Raw genomic sequence first — 22217 nt, forward strand, 5'->3', positions numbered from 1 at the left:
AGATTTCATGATCTGAGAATAGCGGGCTTTGGCGTTAGACAAAACCTTTTTACAATGGTTTCAAGCAGTAATAAACAGACGTCTGTTTCTGGAGAATTGTTTTGCTGATAAATATGGAAATAACGGTTTCGATTGGCAATCGCAGCAGCACAATGTGAGGAAAACCATGGAGGAGAGTGAGGCTTGACCTGGAATTGTCGAGAGGAACAAAAGATTCAATGCCAGCCTTAATCCACGAAGTTATGTATGAAGCACATTTGTTGACAGGAAGACAAAAGATTTCTACCCAAGAGCCATCACGGAGAAAATTGCGGAAAGAATCCCAGTCAGCTTTACTGTAGTTGTATAAGGTACGATAATAGGGGGATTAAGGTGACGAAGAAGAATGAGATATTAGTTTTAGAGAGATCAAACTTTGATCAGAAGCACCTAAGGGGAAATGTGGAGAAACTGAGCACTGACTAGGATCAGAAACGAGACGTAAGTCAAGTAGAGTAGTTAAATGATTCGGGTTGTCTGGAAAGCGAGTTGGAAAGTTGACTATTTGAGTTAGGGATTGAGAAAGACAAAAGTTGTGGGCTTTAATGCCTGCAGAACCACTGACACTAGAGCCAAGCCATTCAGAGTGGTGAGCATTGAAGTCACCGACAACAACTATATATAATTATATGCTACTAATATTTTTGAAATTATAATGATTTTAAAGTGATTTTAACTCGTGGAAATGTGTTTGGATTAAACTGACTCAAACAACAAAATAACAATTTTTACATGTCGTTTACTATCAATGGCTTGTGCAGAAGGTTAAATTAAAAAGCCACTATAAAACTATTAGATTATCTAAGTCACCCCAAATAACAGGGTGAGATTGATAACATTTTGGAGATAAGAAAATTTAGTAAGAGAAAAAAAAAAATCTTTTTTTTTTAATGAAACCCTATAAAGGAGAGTTATAATGTTATACCAGAAAAAGAAAATACTTTTCTGGAGAATTTATTACTATTATCACAAAAAAAAAAAAAAGGACTTAAAATATATTTAAATAATATTTCTAAAAATATGTATCGAAATATTTTTTTAAATTAAAGATAAAAAAAACTATAAAAGTTATAGTTATTTTAGTTTTTTTCTTATTGACAAAAGTAAATACAATATAAATGTTTATGAATTTATTTGTGTAAGTTTACCATATATAACAACTGTTTTATATTTTTAACTGAAGAGTAAATTTTTTCTTGCAGAAGCATGCACCTGTGCATCTAACTTATCTAAAAAAATGCATAATTATAAAATATATAATTATAAAAAAAACTGACAAAAAAGATTTATATATTCAAATATTTAAATCAAAATATATTTACAAATTTTATGTTGTCCTTTCATAGAGAACATGACTTTTAAAGGTTGCGGGTTTTCACATATAAATAAATATTCTGATGATGAATCTTCTTCGCAAGCTGGATGCTGAACATAAAAGTTATATATATATATATATATATATATATATATATATATATATATATATATACGGAAAAAAACACATACTGAAACTTTTTAGTCCCTGTGTAATAAGTGCAATACTGTATTTACAAGCTAACTAATAAACTTAAAAATTTCACGACCCGGAGGTAATCCACTGTTGTAGGGTGGTAGCCCTCTTATCAAAAACTTGTTTAAAGAATTGTTTTTGGTTTATCAAAATGATTACAGAATTTCTACAAGAGAAAAACTGGCCAAAACTCGATGGCAGAGCTAGTGAATCAAGTAAACAGCTACATGAGTGGTGTGGGAATATATCAAAGTTTCTCATTACCCTTCCTGATCGATTAAATCTACTCGAGCACAACGAAAATGAGAAGAGCAAAGAAATAGCAAAACTCCAAGTAGATTTAAAATCAGCAAAAAAGTAGTAAATCCTTCCAACATCAGCAGCAATTGGGTTCAAGTAATAAAACAAAGTGCTAAAAATGCTAAAAACCAGCTGATCAGCTTGCTGTAGCAAATGCAACTATAAGTGAGTTAAATCAAAGAGAAAGAAGAAAACGTAATTATCTATGGAATACCTGAATCCGAAATGGAATTTTTAATAGATAAAAAAGCAAATGATAGCAAAAAAATTAAAGAGATTTTTAATGTAATTAGCAAAAGCAGTGTTTCACCAGTTTATGCAAGAAAACTATAATCTAAAGATACAACTAAACCAGGTCCAATAATAGTTGAACTAAATGATGTTTTGTTAAGAAATCCACTTCTTCTAGCAGCAAAAAATTAGAGAGAAAGAAGGTTACAAATCAATTTACATAAGTCCAGATTTAACTGGAGCACAAAGAAGTCTTGATTGCGATTTAAGAAAGAAAAGAAACGAAGCAAACAGTACACTTGCTGAAGACTCGCCCTTTCGATATGGCATTCATGGAAATCAGATTGTCAAAATTAAATCTTAACAATACTAACTCAACAGAATCTTTTCAGCTATTATCTATAAACGGACTAAATGTTTTAAAATGTATGTATTTAAATGCGACCTCATTAGAAAATAAATTTGATGACTTTAAGGTATTAGTAGACACTTACAGTCCACAAATCATAGCTGTTAATGAAACATGGTTCAAAAGCATATCGGTTGTAAATCTATAAGGCTATAATCTATATAGAAGAGAGACAAATGATGGCGCAGAGGTGGTGGTGTGTGTCTATATATTACTGAAACTATTAAATCATTAGAGCTAAACGATGCTGTTTTTAACTTAAGTAAAATTGAACAAATTTGGGCTACAGTGTACCTTGAAAACAACAAGTATTTATTTGGTTGTATCTACAGACCTTACGATTTTGTTGACATGAACAACTTGGATTTGGTTTTTAAAAAGACTAAAGACTATATTGATATAAAAGGATACAAAGACTTACTTATTACAGGAGACTTTAATTTCCCGTCAATTGAATGGTCAAATGGATACATTACAAACATTAAAAATGAAAATGGTACCGAGCATAACTTTAGCGAAAGTCTAACCAGAACCTATCTGTATCAACATGTAAATGTTCCGACTTTTCAAATGTCAAATAATTCTGCCAATAACACTCTTGATCTAATCTTCACAACTCAGTCGGGAAGCATCTGCGCTATTGATCCAAGATCTGTCCTTGGTAACATAAATAAAGGTCATTTGGTCATCTTTTTTGATTTTATTATTAAAAGTATGGTTAATAACTTATCGCACAGTTACTTAAAATTTAATTAAAAAAAGGCTAACACCAATAAAATTTCTGACTTTATTACAAATATTGATTGGGTAATGCTGTTTGAAACTTTATCTGTTTAGGAGATGTATGACAATCTAATTCACTTTTCAATTGTAATCAATTCATTCCAGTGCTTGACATATCTCGAATAAAAAAACAAATTGCTCCATGGATCAAAAATGATCTTTTACTAAACTCTAATTCTAAAATCTAAAATCTAAAACTTTAAACTCTAATTAAAAAGTTAAAATTTCAAAGTTTGTTGATCTAGATCCAAATGATATCAGCTACGAAATGATATTAGATAAACTTAAAAATCTTAATCATAATAGGGCATGTGGTCCTGATTATATGCATCCATTTCTTCTAAAAAACTGTGCAGAAGCATTTGCTATTCCTCTAACATTAAATATTAGGACATCTTAAATAATAGTCAGCTTCCAGTTCAATTTAAATCACCGAAAGTAATGCCTCTATTCAAAAAAGATGATAAGACTCTTCCCAGCAACTATCGTCCAGTTTCATTGACTTCTATTCCATGTAAAATTGTGGAAAGTATAATTAGAGCTAAAATGGAAGAGTACCTGTATAAAAATAATCTACTAGCAAAATCGCAACATGGTTTCCTTAGAAACAAATCATGTAGCAATAACCTTTTAGAAAGCATTGACTACATTTCATCAAGCTTATATGTTAGTATTCCAGTTGATGTAATTTTGTTAGACTTGCTAAAGCCTTCAACACCGTTCCACACAAAAGACTGTTAGCCAAACTAAAAGCATACGGCTTTGATGGTCTGATACTTAAATGGATCAAAGCCTTTTTAAAAAACAGAAGACAAAGAGTTGTTCAAGGTGAAATTATTTCTGACTGGGTTAATATTTTTAGTGGTGTACCGCAAGGGTCTGTAATTGCAGCACTTTTATTTGCTTTATACATTAACGACCTTCCAAAAAAATTGCATAATGTAACCAAACTATATGCCGATGATACAAAAGTGCTTGCTCAATTATCTTCAGAACAATGTGCTACTTATCTTCAAAATGATCTTGATATTGTCTACAAATGGTCTCAAACTTGGCTTCTTTTGTTTAACATATCAAAATGTGTAGTTATGCATCATGGTCATAATAACAAAAAATATTTATATAACTTAAACAGTATTCAACTGAAAGAGTCAGATACAGAAAGAGATCTTGGAGTGCTTTTTAATGCAAATTTAAATGGAAAAATCAAGTGATTAATACTTCTAACAAAGCAAATCAAATGTTTGGTCGTATCAAAAAGTCATTTGCCTGTTTTGATTATAAATTACTTTGTTTGCTTTATATTACTTTTATTCGCCCATTACTAGAGTTTGCAGTTCCGGTATGGTCTCCATATTATAAATCTGATTGTGACTATATCGAAAAAATCCAGCACAAAGCTACTAAACTAGTATAATCAATCAGAAATCTTTCCTATACAAAATGACTTGAAAAATTAAACCTAACTACTCTAGTGGAAAGGAGACAAAGAGGAGATCTAATACAAATGTATAAAACTATGAATAATATTGACAAATTAGAAAAATCGTTTTCCAATAGTTAATAATCATACGAGAGGCCACTGCTTTAAATATTTCAATGAAATGACAAAACATAAGCACAGAGAAAACTTTTTTAATCGAGTAGCAAATGTATGGAACTCTCTGCCAGAAGAAGTTGTTAAATCGCCTTCAGTCAACAACTTTAAAGCAGCAATTGATTGCTGGATGAGCAGCAATCAATCAATTCGGCTGTCAAAGTGTGCCTGATAACACACTCACTGGCTTTGCCAGTTACAGCGTTTACTACTAACTAACTAACTAACATATATAAATATATATATATATATATAAATATATAAATATATATATATATATAAATATATAAATATATATATATATATTTTATTATTATTATTTATATATTATTAAATCTTTTTATTGATACTACCTAAAAAACTTTTTATAAAACTCAATCACAATTTAAATTTATATGGAAAGATGTGAAAATAACAAAGAATAAAAAGAAATGTTTTAATTGCAAGAATAAAACAGGGCAAGACCAATAGTTGTGTTTAAAAGTTTTAAAGTTAATTAAATAAAAAAATATTTAAAATAATAAAAAGTTTAGCTATGCAAGTTAAAGTTGCCATGTATATTACTTAATTAAAAAAAAAAAACTTACAGAGTTGAAATAATCTTTATTTGACATGCAATCTACCACATTAACACATCCAAGAAGACATCCAATAGGATACTCTTTTGGAAAATCAACCACCTTATCTGTTAAAATAAAAACAAATAATTTATTAAAGATTCAATGAAATGTAACAAAATATAATTAACTAAAACTTTCAAAAGGTTCTGTAACTACTTTCACACAAAATATCGTGAACAAAATATCTTGCAACAAATATATTTTACTGTTGAACCCTGGAAATAGCACTGGGTCAAATAGCATCCTTACACGAACATTTATGCTAGCACCAAAATAATTAAGCTACCCTTTGAGTATTTTAATAAACCAATCATTTTAATTTGGAAGCTTTCCTGATTTGTTCAAACTTGCAAAAGTTGGGCCTATTTTTAAAAGTGGATATAAACTAGACCATTATAACTTCCGACTCAAAATGTTCATGTTCAACAAATTATTTTAACAAGTACTTTTTAAACCAATCTACTATTCTTTAAAGCCTTTAATTTGGTTTTTGCAAAAAGCATTTGCAAATTAAGCGCTCATTAACATAACTAAGACAATAAGCGGAGCACTTGACCAAAAAAAGTTTGCAGCTAAAGTGTTTGCAGAAGGTGTTTGATATTGTTGATTATGAAATTCTGCTAAGTCATTACATTAAGTCATTAATCATTACAGCATCAGAAGAGTTGCTCTTAAATGGTTATATTTTGCATACCATGGGTTCTTAATTTGTAAGCATTGATAATACTTCATCCAATACTTGGTTTACATCCATTGGTGTTCCACAAGTTTTTATCTTGTATCCTCCTTATTTCCTCATTAAAATAGTTAGAACATTTGCGTAAAATTTTCCACAACATATCATTTTGTTGACGATACCAAACTTCTTATTGTAAGTAAATTTCTTTTAACTCAATAAAAAAAAACTCAATAAAAACCTTTATCATGAACATGTTTGGTACAATAGCTATAATCAAATAAAATTTCCTTAAATACAAAAAAGTCTGAAATAGTTATCTTTAACTCTCAAAACAACAAAAAAACAAAGCGGTCAAAAAATAAGTGCTGTAGATAAGATAAAATACGTGGGCATTATATTAGATGAAATTCTTTTGTTCGACCAACAATTAATATCATACAAACCAAGTTAAGCTAACAGAATGCTTTTCGAAAAAAGATATTTTATTAACTATGAAACATTGATCAATATTTGGCATGCCATATTTAATTCCCACCTAAGGTATAGCTGTCAATTATGCGGACAAAATTCATCTACTCAAATTAAAAATCTAATTAAACATTAAAATAGACCTTTATAAATAGCTTATTTCCAGCAGAGCAGTTTTAATCCAGATTTATTGTATAGTTAGTAAAATATTTTCAGAACTTGTTAAACTGGGTTTTTGTAAGGCACTTTTTAAATTTATGATATTTAATGATAACTACAACAGCTTAAATTGTTTAATAACTATTTTAAATTTATAAGTGATATAATTACTAACTTAAATCAGTATTATGTTATATTCTAGCTCTACCTACAAAAAAAAAAAAAAAAATGGTATTCAATCTACTAAATAACAATCAATTCCTAGAACTCTCTTTAGATTTTTTATCTGACTGTTGTTAACATTATAACTGTTATTATTATTAATATTATAGCTATTATTACTTTTATTATTATTTATTTTCAATAATTGCTTTATACCATCATGGGTCCTTATGCCTCATCAGTTTTTAACTGTTTGTAATTGTTTCTCACTATTGTATATATATGCAAGTGAAAATACATATCCATTGATTGATTGTAGTGGTTTATGAGATACAACTTCTGGAAAAAATTTAACCTTAAAAACTAATGTTTATCTCTAAATAAATTCATCATTCAATTCAATTGTTTATAACAATTTCCAATTGATTAAAATAAGGGTGGATCAGGCTCTTAAATACCAAAAAAAAAATATAATAAATAAATGGCACTCATCAACTATGAACATGCCAACCAAATACAAAATACCTTGTTCTGTAAAATTAGATTATGTTTAAAAAAACATTTAGTTCAATTTCAAAAATTAGCTACACACTACTATTATAAAAATACTAAAAATACTATATAACAGAATATTGACTAAGGTATTTTAACTTAAAGATTAATAGTGCAACAATCTAAAGCAAAAGAGAAAAAAATAGTTTTAAGACCATCCTAACTATTACCTGCATTAAGCATTTTATATTGATTTTCAATTTGTTGAATAAGTTCTTTTTCTGGTTCTTTTGCTGTTGCTGCAATCCATAATCGACCTCGATGTGTACTGTACCAACTTCGACCTTCTATTCTACAGATATATATGCATTTTTTAACTTTGAAAAAAACAACCTTTAAAGAGATATAAAATTTAAAAAAATATATATTTAATGGTCACATGATGTGGTAATGATAACAAATAATAAATGGGTAGATAAAGAGTAACAAATGGGTAGACAAAAATAAATGGGTAGATGAAGAGTAGTTTGATAATGATTAGGTGATGATTAGTAGTTAGATAATGATTAGATAATGATTAATAATAATAATAATGATTAATAATGATTAACAATTGTTAAATAGTGATTAGAATGTTTGACTGCTTAATCAGTAATTGATGTATGAGAGGTTAGGGTAGAATCGGGATGAGATTAGGGTAATTGAGAGGTTAGGGTAGAATAAAAGATCAATTTTTAAAAAGATTCATAATAACAAGAAAGCTTAATTAAATGCATTCCTTAAAATTCTATGCAACACCAAAGATGTCAAAATTTTATTTCAAAGATTATATTTAAAAAAATTAAACTTGTAAAAAAATGTATAAAAAACTAAAGTTTTAAAAAATTAAACTAAAAAAAAAAATTAATCTAAAAGTATTCAATAATGTTTACATGTATATATGTATATATATATATACATGTAAACATTATATATATATATATATATATATATATATATATATATATATATATATATATATATATATATATATATATATATATATATGTATATATATGTATGTATATATATATATATATATATATATATATATATATATATATATATATATATATATATATATATATATAATGATGCTGATGAGTGCTGCAAACGGCATGAAACTTTAAGTACCATAAAATTGTTTTTTTTTTCATCTTACTTTTAAATATATATATATATATATATATATATATATATATATATATATATATATATATATATATATATATATATATATATATATATATATATATATATATATATATATATATATATATATATATTTAAAAGTAAGATGAAAAAAAACAACATTTTTACGGTACTTAAAGTTTCATGCCGTTTGCAGCACTCATCAGCCATCAAGAAAATCAAGAAAAATCTGTTCAAAAATACAATTAAAAAACTGTTACAAAATTCAAAAAAAAACAATGGAATGAGTTCTGACGTCAAATAATAATAATAATGACAATAATAATAATAAAAATAATAATAATACAATGGAAAAACATCTTTTTTAATCGCCAGTGCCATATTGGGAAAGAAGGAATCTGTTTCTATGTCTCCACTTAGAAACTCCTTTTATTCAATAAATTAGTATTTTTATAATATGGAACTTCATATTTTTCGGTGAGACATAATTTGCAAGATTTGGATGTTGGATTATATGCTTTACATCGCCTGAGAATTTTCCACTTAACAATAGGGATTAAATTAGCTTCTTTTAACTTCCATACATGTTTTGAGAGCTCAGTATTATTTTTGTATTTAGAGATGTTAAATGATTTAACGTGATTAGCGTATCTTAATTTAAAAAAAGTCTCACTTATCCCAATGTAGGATTTTTCATAATAAGATGAATCAAGATTATCAGTTGTAACAGTTGCTTGATTATTTATTTATTTATTGATCTATTTTGTGATTATTTTACTGTATATTGATCATTCTCAAATCGAAAAAATTGATTATTATTACATAATCAAAACAACAATATATATATATATATATATATACATATATATATATATATATATATATATATATATACACTTTTTTTTTTACTGATTTTTTTTTTGTTGATAACAAGTAAAAATTAATAAATAGGGGGCAGGAGTCTTGATAAACTTGGGGTAGGTGGAAAATTTTTCCAAAAATTAATAAATGTCCTCCCCTTCCTTTTATTAGGGATTCGATAGTAATCAAGTTGCTGTTTTAACTTCAATTATTTTAATTAGAACTTAAATAAATCGTTTGTTTCGCCAGGTTTTTTTTTAATTTGTTCATTTAAAACTTAATTAAACGTTCGTTTTGCCGTATTTCTTTTTAAATGTTTTATCTTGAGTATAAATAAAATATTGCTGTTTTTATTTTAAATATTTTCTTTAGAATTTAAATTAACATTAGTTTTGCAGTATTTATTTTAATTATTTTGTTTAGAATATAAATACATTATTTCATTTAGAATATAAATAAATTATTTTATTTAGAATATAAATAAATTATTTTATTAAGAATTAAAATAAAACTTTGACTTTTTTTTAAAGTATTTTATTTAAACATGTTCGAATAAAATAAAATTTAAATTAAATTTTGTTAATTTGTCGTTTTTATTTTAAACTATAACTCCATAAACTATAACTCCATATTAATGCTTTATTTGTTCAAAATTTACCACGATACCACTTATGTCTTAACTGTAAAATCTCGTAAACATCAGAACATGTCTTGAACAAATCATTCCAGCCAATAGACACTTTTGATTGTTTGGACTTCTTTATAACTAACCAATGACTGAACGAACCAATAAATGACCAATGAATGGTGTTATAAAAAATCTTTACTTCTTTGATTAAGGAGTGCTAAATGTTGCTTTTTTTTCTCAAGGTTTTTAATGTACTTTAAATACTTTCTGTTTCTTTTTCTCTTTCCTCCTCCTCTTTCACTATTTCTTTTTCCATGTGCTCTTCTTCTTCACTAGTTAACAAAATCAGCCTTATTTTATGCATCACGAGCATTGTTTACTTTGACAAAGGTTCTTAGAGATTGTGGGATCTAAATTGCTGCTTTTGGCAATGATTAAGTTGTCATCGTAAGAAAACAACTTTCCACTGTTTTTTCTACTGTCTTGCCAGCTCAGCCAGTAGTGGCAACTGGTTCTCATGTCCTTCACACCTACCAATTTCACCCACTTTGTGCTTCTTAGAGCATTTAAGCATAACATTGTAGGAAATCTTTTTGTGCTTTTTTTCAAGGGCTGGCTTTTAATGACTCGAAAAAAATTTTTTTCTGACAAACAAATATTTTTGTATTTTATTTAAAATTTTAAAAATCAATGCATTTTCTTTGTAATAAACTATAAATTTTTGGAAAAAAATAAGGTACTTCTACTAGCACTTTGACTTTGACTCAAAATTTGATGCCTTGCATTCATAAAAGCAACTATTTTCACAATTACATCATCATAAACTCCCAATTCTTTGAGAGACAGGACTAAGTGTAGATGGAATAAATTCCTAAAGACAACGATAATAATAGTTCTGTCTAGATCATTAAATCTTGTTGGAACACTCATTCGTGCCAAAAGATCTTTGTAGAAATACTTGACCACACAACTTTCATAACTTTGAGATATTTGCCCCCATTATGTGAGATATCTATCAACATAAAAAATGTAGTTAAAACAAAAATGAATGATTACTTTGACGAGACACCACTTGTAGGTGGTGTTTCCTTGATGCCATCAGCAAGGGGATTGAAACCTTAAGTGCAGCTGCAACACCATACAAAAGATAATTTTAGGCACACCTTTTAAGACTGGATACTAAATGACAATCGCATCCAAAACTTTAAAAATACAGAAAATGAATAAAAAAGTTTAACAAAAAATTTTAAAATTTATTTATTTAACTTGTTTGTATTTTATAAAACTAAATCATCATAACAAATTTACCATAATTGATATTTGTTGACCTTTATCAAGAAAGTAAATAAATCTCAAACAAACAGAAAAATTTGATCACATTTTTAAATCTGATCAAATAGATCTTCACAAAATTTTATTATAAAAACTATTTAATAACTAACTTTGAAATCATGTAAGCAGTGCCTTCTAATAACGTTTTCATAATTAAGAATCGACTTTTCAGCTAGAATTGTTTGAAAATTTAGTTAACAGTCAAGGATATAAAGACTAAGAGCCCAGCAACCAGTATTCAGAGCCACACCCCTTCAATCAGAGAATTCATTTTCAAATTCTGATTTCAAGCATCCATTACTGCATTGTAGAGTAAGAGCTTAGTATAAGAGCTTAAACCTCCAACCATATCTTAAATATGGTAGGATCCAGAACTGTCAGAACAGGGTGGATCACATGAAAATTTAAATGGCAGTCCTGCATAAAAAATTAAAAAATAACTTTTTTGAAGATTAAATATTTAAAAAATATATCAGTGTAAATTTTTACCTGACTTTGCTATCATATTCATTATTTTCATATCAGCTTCCGACTACTTCTTGTATTGTATCGAATCTGCCCAAACTATACACTGCAAGACTCTTCTGAGGGCCCATTGTCCTCTGCTTATTATGTTGAATCAGGGTATAGAGTGATACCTTGTAAAAAGCCCTTTCAACCTCAACAGGAGCAGTCTCAATCTCATGCAGCTTATTAGCTCTCTTCAATTCTTAGATTGCGGTTTACTGGGTGAGCTCAGTCAAGTCAGGTTCTCAAGTGGTATCAGGCACTTGAAGTAGATAAATGTTGCATCTTCAGCTTTTGTCCACATTTTTTGCAAACTACCTCTTAGTACTTCAACTCTTTGTCAAAATAATTTTAGAAAACTATGAATTTCTGCATGATTAATCCGCCCCTGCATTAACTAGCAAGGTCAAAAATGTATTAACTAGCAAGGTCACTCAAAAGTAAAAAATTACTTATATTTTTTAATTGGTGTCAGTTGTTTTAAATTTTTAATTGCGTTTATTATATTGCTGTTGTTGTTTTTAATTTGTTTTTATTATTTAAAAAGTATTGTATGTAAAAAAACTGTTAAAAAACAATCGCAAGCATAATTAAAATTAATGTAAATTATTTTAATTATGCTTAAATTAAATTGTAAATTTAAAATGAATTTACACTTATTTAAATGCAAAATTTACAAACACATAAATTAATTTTTTTTTAGTTAACAAATGCAAAAGATATATTACTTAAAAAACTAGATATTGAAATTTGCAGCCTTCGCACAGTAAACTTATCTCCACCACAACATTTTAAAGCACAATACAAAGGCATTAGGCCTTAAATATTATCATATTCAATGTAATATTGTCATATTTATTGCAATTAAAAAAAATCCATGTATATGAAATTCACACATAAAAATTTATTTTATGATAAAAAATATATTATAAAACTAGATAAACAAAAATAATATATTTAAATATTTTTTAAGTATTAAAAGTAAAATAAAAGAAGTTTTCATATCATTTCAATCTTTATCTCATAGACATTTCATATCATTTCAATCTTTATCTTATCGACATTTCATATCATTTCAATCTTTATCTTATAGACATTTCATATCATTTCAATCTTTATCTTATAGACATTTCATATCACTTCAATCTTTATCTTATAGACATTTCATATCATTTCAATCTTTATCTTATAGACATTTCATATCACTTCAATCTTTATCTTATAGACATTTCATATCACTTCAATCTTTATCTTATAGACATTTCATATCACTTCAATCTTTATCTTATAGACATTTCATATCACTTCAATCTTTATCTTATAGACATTTCATATCATTTCAATCTTTATCTTATAGACATTTCATATCACTTCAATCTTTATCTTATAGACATTTCATATCACTTCAATCTTTATCTTATAGACATTTTATATCATTTCAATCTTTATCTTATAGACATTTCATATCACTTCAATCTTTATCTTATAGACATTTCATATCACTTCAATCTTTATCTTATAGACATTTCATATCACTTCAATCTTTATCTTATAGACATTTTATATCACTTCAATCTTTATCTTATAGACATTTCATACCACTTCAATCTTTATCTTATAGACATTTCATATCACTTCAATCTTTATCTTAAAGACATTTCATATCATTTCAATCTTTATCTTAAAGACAGTTGCCAATTAAAAATTTGTTTCCGCAATTCAAAAAGTTACTAGAGTATTGTGAAAACCTTAAAAATAGTTTTGTCATAAAAATTTGGTACTATTAAACATGTTTTTAATTTTACATATATAATATAAAAAAGGAAATAAATATAAAAGAAAACAATATATATACTGCCATTCAAAATGGTTGCAAATAATTGTTTAAACTTTAAAAAAAAATATATTTAAAGCTATGCAATTAAAATAGAAGTATCAAATTCATTCATTTAAAGTTTAATTGCAAACCATCTTTTGCTCTTCTTACCTCTCTACAATTTCAGACGAAGAACAAGAAGAAAAGAACAAGAAGAGAAGAACAAGAAGAAAAGAACAAGAAGAGACAATTAAAAAGCTCAAGAAGATTGCTTAGAATGAAACAAGTTAAAATATAATATTTATGTTTATAAAGTATAAAAAAAAAATTTATTCCTGATGAGAATTATAACCCACTTAAGAAAAAAACTAATTTCAAAAAACTTTATCTTAAACACTTATAATTTTTTTCCCAATATCACATAATTGCACAACTCCCAATACCACATAACTGCAGTATGAAAAGGTCAACGTCCTGATATATAGCTACTATAATATTTTTTACCTTAAATAAATATAATAATATATAAAATATTATTATATTCATTTAAGGTTAAAAATAGCAAAAAATGATTTTAAAATCAAAATAAGTTTTTCTCACTTTTTAAAGCCATGTATAAGAAGGGATGCCCATGGTTGGTGCATACTTAAGCACATACCTAAAACAAAAACAATGTATTTAAATTATATCAGCATATAGCATTTGCTCTACCACTCAAAAGCACTATTTTTTGAACACCAATGTATAAATTTCTAAAACATATATGTATTATCATGCAACAAATATTGAGGTAGATTGGCTTTGGAGTTAATAACAAACTAAATATTAAAAATAGACAGATTAAACTACCCAATAAAAACAGTAATGAGTAAAAAAAAAAAGAGCAACCTCTATCAACAACCTCTTGTAGCTCCTTATCTTGGAGTCGATTCATTTGATGAGACATTTTTTGTTGGGAGTTTAACTGCTTTTGGTTTTTTGAAGTTAAATTAGCATCGACTTTAAAACAATTTGATTGAAACTGTAAAAGTAGTAATTTCAAAGTTATAAATTGAAAACAATTTGAGAAATAATTTTAAAATAAAAATTTGAAGTATTAAAAATAAAAAATACCTCGATAAAACTTTATACATAATTATATATATATATATATATATATATATATATATATATATATATATATATATATATATATATATATATATATATATATATATATATATATAGGGTTAGGGTTATTTATATAATATTATATAATATAATAATTGTAAAATACTATAAAGAGTGCTCAACAAGTATAAACGTGGAACTTAATATATAAATTATGCCAGTGTACTACAAATAGAGTTCTCAATGTTCTTAAAGAACAGAGCATTAATAATCTTTTGAAAATTACTAATAAAAATGAATGCACATTTATACAATATGATATTTAATGATTTTTAATTCAATTACAGCCGAAATTTTAAATAAAACAATAGAATTTGGAAAAATCCACACTGAAATTGCAGACGACACTATTCGTCTAACTAAATATTGCAGAAAAACATTACTCTATTTTAATAACAAGAAGAAAAATACCATGCACATGCGTGGAAGAAAAATACCATGCACAAGTGCTTTGATTTAACAATGGAAAGTTATGACAGAACAGAAATTTGCGAATTTGTAGGCTTAAATATTTTAAATTCTCAAGCTAAAATAGATCATTTTAATTAATTAGGCCTGGTGATGATGGTTTAATTATAACGCAAAAAAAATCAGGGCCTCAACTTGACAAAATCAGAAAAAATAATTTACAAATTTTCAAAAGTTTTGGCTTCCAAATTGAAATTAACATTAATTTAAAAATTATGAATTTTCTTGATGTCACATTTAACCTGTCGGAAAATTCTTATAGGCCTTACAAAAAGCCTAATGATGAATTATCGTATATTAATATAAATTCAAATCATCCCCTTCAAATCTTAAAACAAATTCCTATTTCAATTAACAATAAACTAAATCAAAACTCTTCTAATGAAAATATTTTTAACTCTTTCAAAAGCGTGTCTGAAGATGCTCTTAAAAAAAGCGGATTTAAAAATTTCAAGCAAATACTTGAAATAAAAATTGCAAAAAAGCGAAATAGAAATAGAATTATAATTTGGTTCAACCATCCGTACAGCAAAATGTTTCAACAAATATTGGAAAAGCGTTATTAAAATTAGTTGACATACACTTCCCTCCCTCTAATAAATTGCACAAAAATTTTAACAGAAACACCATTAAGGTAAACTATAGCTGTACAAAAAATATTGAAAGAATTAGAAAATGCTATAATTTTGCATTGATTAATAAAAATGAATTTCCCAAAGAAAAAAAATACTGAAAATTGTAACACAACCAAAAAATTGACTGCCCTAAAAATGGCAATTGCTTATCAAAAAATATTATTTACAAATGCATTGTTTCCTTGCAAAACAACCCTGATAAACAATATATTGGCTTAACCGAGGGCAAATGGAAAAAACATTATGCCAACCACAAACAATCTTTTAAACATTATGCCAACCACAAACAATCTTTTTTGTCAGATCAGGTTATCCTGCTACTGGTAACATGTAACACAGTACAATCTGCTTCATGTCCTGCTGCCTTGTAGGATACGCCTTTTTAGGCAAAGGCTAGGAGATGCCAACTCCGATATAAAACACCCCCTGCCTTGGGGCTCTTGCTTGAGTAAAGGCTAGAGATGGTGTCTCGATAAAACTACTCAGCTTGGGCAGATGTTAAATGCACCCAGCTACTGTCTTGTAGAAGGCCTCCTAGGCAGAGACTTAAGGGGTAAACAGATTCTATCTGTTGACCAGCCTTGCACCCCTTCTTCATCTATTAGGCTGGCGCAGATGTATTTTTAATACATTGTTTCCAGTTTAGGATGTTAAATGCTGGATCTTCTTGACTCAATGCATGGGTTTGCTTGTGTCACTGTTTTTACGACTAGGCAACTCATTCTATTATCTCCTTATGAGGGTACAGCTCTAAAACTCAATTTTATGGTTCTGAGGCCGGCTGGTAGTCAGGTTTCCCAAACTCTGTGGTAGCTCTCAGAGAGGCTGATTCCATCAACAGCTGAAAAATATCAAAGTATTAACAGTGCCATGTTGCGCATGGATAGTGTCCCTGTTTGTACTTTTGGTGTGCATTGCGGAGGCCACATTTGGAGCCCTTTGTTACGGCTTAGGGTTTATTAGTAGTAATGTGGCAATTGCTTGTGCTATTAAACGGTGTTCTGAGTACTATCTATGCTTTGAGTCAAGTTCTTCAAACTAATTTAAAAATGAATAAAGTACCAAAAACTATAAAACACAAAAAACCATCATCATCACCAAGTTCTCTAAACCTATCATTCACTAATATTCGTGGTCTTCGAAGTAACTTTTCTTCTGTTGAGTCTTATCTCTTGCAAAGTTCACCAGACCTACTTGCTCTTTGTGAGACTAATTTGAGTTCAGCTGTCTCATCTTGTGATCTTAGTGTTGATGGTTATCTTCCTCTGATTCGTAAAGACTCCAATAGTCACATGCTTGGCCTGGGCATTTACATTCGTAAGAATTCACCTGTTTGTCGTGAAACTAGGTTTGAATCCACAGACTATTCTTTCATGTGCTTTCGTTTAGCACCACTTTACTCTATTGCCTTTCTCTTTGTTCTATATTGCTCTCCTTCATCTCAAGACTGCACTCTTTTTGATGTTATTTCTGATCATATTGACCAAGCCCTCTCTCTTTATCCATCAGCTAATATAGTTGTTGTAGGTGACTTTAATGCTCACCACTCTGAATGGCTTGGCTCTAGTGTCAGTGACTCTGCAGGCATTAAAGCCCACAACTTTTGCCTTTCTCAATCCCTAACTCAAATAGTCAACTTTCCAACTCGCTTTCCTGACAACCCTAATCATTTACCTTCTCTACTTGACTTATGTCTTGTTTCTGATCCTAGTCAGTGCTCAGTTTCTCCACATTCACCCTTAGGAGCTTCTGATCACAGTTTGATCTCTTTAAAACTAATATCTCATTCTTCTTCATCACCTGAATCCCCCTATTATCGAACCTCTTACAACTACAGTAAAGCTGACTGGGATTCTTTCCGTGATTTTCTTCGTGATGGCCCTTGGGTAGAAATCTTTCTACTTCCTGTCGACAAATGTGCTTCTTACATAACTTTGTGGATTCAGGCTGGCATGGAATCTTTTATTCCCTCTCGACGATTCCAGGTCAAGCCTCACTCTCCTCCATGGTTTTCCTCACACTGTGCTGCTGCGATTGCCAATCGAAACCATTACTTCCATATTTATCAGCAAAACAATTCTCCAGAAAACAGACGTCTGTTTGTTACTGCTAGAAACAACTGTAAAAAGGTTTTGTCTAACACCAAAACCCGCTATTCTCAGGTCATGAAATCTCGTATCTCATCTCAAAAATTAGGCTCTCGTGACTTCTGGAGAATCTTTAATAATATCAATAATAAGGGCAAATCTATAATTCCACCTCTCTTGTATGGTTCAGACTTTGTCACCTCACCTAAAGACAAAGCCGAACTGTTTGCTAAAAACTTTTCATCAATATCATCTCTTGATTCCACTAATTACGTTCTACCTGATATTGCCAACAAACAGGTTGATCCATTGCTTGACATTCATATCACTCCAGCATCTGTATCTAAAGTGATCTCCTGCCTAGACTCTTCTACAGCTTGTGGCCCAGACAACATACCTGTTATTGTCTTGCAGAAGTGTTCTCCGGAGCTGTCGTCTATACTCTCAAAACTATTCAACAAGTGCTTATCAGAGTCTTGTTTTCCAGCCTGCTGGAAAGCCGCATCTATTATCCCTATCTTAAAAAATTCTGGGGAGCGATCTGATTCGTCTAACTACCGTCCCATAAGTCTTCTTCCTATCATAAGCAAGGTTTTTGAATCTTTAATTAACAAACACTTAATTTCTCATCTTGAATCTAATAACTTACTTTCTGACCATCAATATGGATTTCGATCTTCTCGTTCTACAGCTGATTTGCTAACAGTAATAACTGACAGGTTTTATCGTGCATTAGATGAAGGTGGAGAGGTTAAGGCCATCGCTCTTGACATTTCAAAAGCGTTTGATAAAGTTTGGCATGCTGGTCTTCTCCATAAGCTTTCTTCTTATGGTGTATCCGGCAACATCTTTAAGATCATTGAATCCTTCCTTTCCAATCGTAGCATAAAAGTTGTCCTCGATGGACAACACTCTTCTTCTTATTCTGTAACTTCAGGGGTTCCTCAAGGTTCTATCATTGGCCCTATACTCTTTTTAATTTACATTAACGATCTTCCAGATATTCTCACATCTAAGGTGGCATTGTTTGCTGATGATACTACCATTTATTCTTGTCATGATAAGAAACCAACACCCTCTGATTGCCTGGATGGGGCATTTGAGCTTGAAAAGGATCTCACTTCTGCTACAGCATGGGGCTCACAGTGGCTGGTGAACTTTAATTCAGATAAAACTCAATTTTTTTCAGCCAATCGTTATCGCAATAATTTAGATCTTCCTATATTTATGAACGGTGATGTACTCAATGGGTCACCTACTTTTCATCTTCTAGGATTAACTCTTACTTCCAATCTTTCTTGGAAACCATATATCAAATCGGTTGCAAAATTAGCATCTGCTAAGGTTGCATCTCTTTATCGAGCTCGCTACTTTCTTACTCTGGATTCTATTCTCTATCTCTATAAATCTCAAATCCGGCCTTGTATGGAATACTGTTGCCATATCTGGGGCGGATCTTTTAATGATGTCCTTTCTCTTTTAGACAAGGTGCAAAAACGCATTGTAAACATAGTTGGACCTGCTCTTGCAGCCAACCTCCAACCATTATCACATTGTCGTAATGTTGCTTCTCTTTCTCTTTTCTACAAATACTATAATGGGCACTGCTCTAAAGAGCTAGCGTCTCTTGTGCCATCTATTAAAATTCATCCTCGTGTTACTCGTCATTCAATTAAGTGTTATCCTTTTTCTGTGACTGTTCCTAAGTGCTCCAAAAACGCTTATTCGTCTAGTTTTTTTCCTCGAACATCAGTTCTTTGGAATTCGCTTCGTTCATCTTGCTTTCCTGATTCATATAATTTGCAATCTTTTAAATCATCTGTCAATCGTTATCTTGCTCTACAACCTTCATCTTTTCTTTTTCAGTAACTTCCAACTTTAATTAGTGGCTGCTAGCAGCCTTGTTGGAAGCGAAGATGTTTAAAAAAAAAAAAAAAAAAAAAAAAAACATAAAAAATACTTAAAAGAGACTATGCTATCAAAATATATTTGGTTACTGAAAGAAAAATATATTAATTTTAAATTAGGCTGGTCTAATCTAAAAACTGCGCCTGCCTATAATAACATTTCCAAAAATTGTATACTATGTTTACAAGAAAAATTTAAAATTATTACTCATTTAGATCAAGAAAATTTACAGAATAAAAAATCTGAATTAATTTCTAAATACAGACATGAAAATAAGTTTCATTTAAAAAATTATAAAATCAAATGATCAGTCTAAAATTATCCTAATTCTAAAGAATTCTTTTCATGATTTTTTAATTATCTAATGTAGTTGATGTAACTTACTGGTTGCAAAACACTACAGTTATTACATAATTAATTATAACAATTCCCATCTTCCTGTAAAATAATTTTTTCTATAATTTGGACTTAATTGATGTTTAAACATTCTTCCTGATGAACCTACTGATGATGAAACATGATGTTGAAGAAAAAAGTAAGATAAGTGTTTTAACTAATTTATTATTGCTCTGTTCTTTAAAAACATTGAGCACTCTATATGTAAAATACACTGACATAATTTATATATACATATATATATATATATATATGTATATATATATATATATATATATATATATATATATATATATATATATATATATATATATATATATATATATATATATATATATATATATATATATATATATATATATATATATTGTTGCACTTGGAAGTATGGAAGGTAAAAAATAATTCTTTTGTCAACAAATATTTCACTTTTAATTCCTTTTTTAATTACCAACATTTCCATGTTGTCAGAAAGTTAAAACCATTAATTAAATTACAAATTAATTGTTTTTCAAAAAAACCACAAAAACGCAAATTTAATTGAACAGAATGTTTTTAAAATATTCTGAATGTCTTTAAAACATTTTGAATGTTTTTAATAATATGAACAATGTTTTTATTTTTATTTTTTTTAATAAAATGTTTTTATTTTAATTTTTTTTACTGTAAATCATGCACGGAGTGTTGCTACATCGACTATCTTATAGCCTGACTCGCAAGGGAGTGCTGCTACATCGACTGAGGATTTGGTTGGGGCAGGCAGTTAATTAAGTAATAAAAAATTCCGGTCTTGCATTTTAATTTTTACTATTTGTCAACAAAATACGGAAAAACTTTCTAACAACCAGTTAGGGGTTTTATATATATATATATATATTTATATATATATATATATATATACATATATATATATATACACATATATATATATATACATATATATATATATATATATATGTATATAAATATATATATGTATATAAATATAAATATATATATATACATATATATATGCATATATATATACATATATATATACATATATATATATATATATATACATATATATATATATATATATATATATATATATATATATATATATATATATATACATACATATATATATACATATATATATATATACATATATATATATATATACATATATATATATATATATATATATATATATATATATGTATATAAATATATATATATATATTTATACGCATATATGTATATATATATATATATACATATAAATGTATATATACAAATATATGTATATATATATATCATTGTGCATTTTCATATATCCAGTATAAAGTTTAGACTTAAAATGGTTAAAATAAAATAATGATAACAAAATCAATGTCTTTATTATGAAAAAAAGAAAAGAAATCTCATGTAAACAACTGTTTCTTAAAAAATGCTTTCATAATATATCTGTGTATTTACTTTTTTTCATGCAATTTTGTGCATAAAGATCCATGACGTACTTTTAAATATGTGCGCGTACAAAATTATTGGAACTATGAAGAGGTCTATTGGAAAATTAGGTTTACTTTATTATAACATATTATATTTAATATAATATTTTATAAAATAGGAAACATAATTATTCAAAATATAACATGTTATGATATTATAATTAGAAATAACTTCAAGAGTGACTTACTTGCCAGAGCCTATATGTTATCTAGATATACCCAAACATATGGGAAACATTTAAATTCAACCGAAAAAGTATTTTAAAAAGTGTACAACAA

General features: G+C 28.1%; 1 protein-coding gene across 1 annotated transcript in view; it reads right to left on the bottom strand.

The window, feature by feature from the left end:
- Window positions 1–1110: 1110 nt before the first annotated feature.
- The window catches only part of LOC100212975 (activating signal cointegrator 1), a 72023-nt gene continuing 50916 nt past the window's right edge, over window positions 1111–22217 (bottom strand). The window contains exons 9-14 of the mRNA XM_065816449.1: window positions 14673–14805; window positions 14385–14442; window positions 7680–7801; window positions 5457–5554; window positions 1362–1464; window positions 1111–1268 (exon numbers count right to left, since the gene is read on the bottom strand). Coding sequence (XP_065672521.1) covers window positions 1213–1268; window positions 1362–1464; window positions 5457–5554; window positions 7680–7801; window positions 14385–14442; window positions 14673–14805 — 570 coding nt within the window. The 3' untranslated portion in view covers window positions 1111–1212. The remainder of the gene's footprint in view (window positions 1269–1361; window positions 1465–5456; window positions 5555–7679; window positions 7802–14384; window positions 14443–14672; window positions 14806–22217) is intronic.

The sequence above is a fragment of the Hydra vulgaris genome, chromosome 13, assembly GCF_038396675.1.
Source record: "Hydra vulgaris chromosome 13, alternate assembly HydraT2T_AEP".
In the NCBI taxonomy this organism is placed as follows: Eukaryota; Metazoa; Cnidaria; class Hydrozoa; order Anthoathecata; family Hydridae; genus Hydra; species Hydra vulgaris.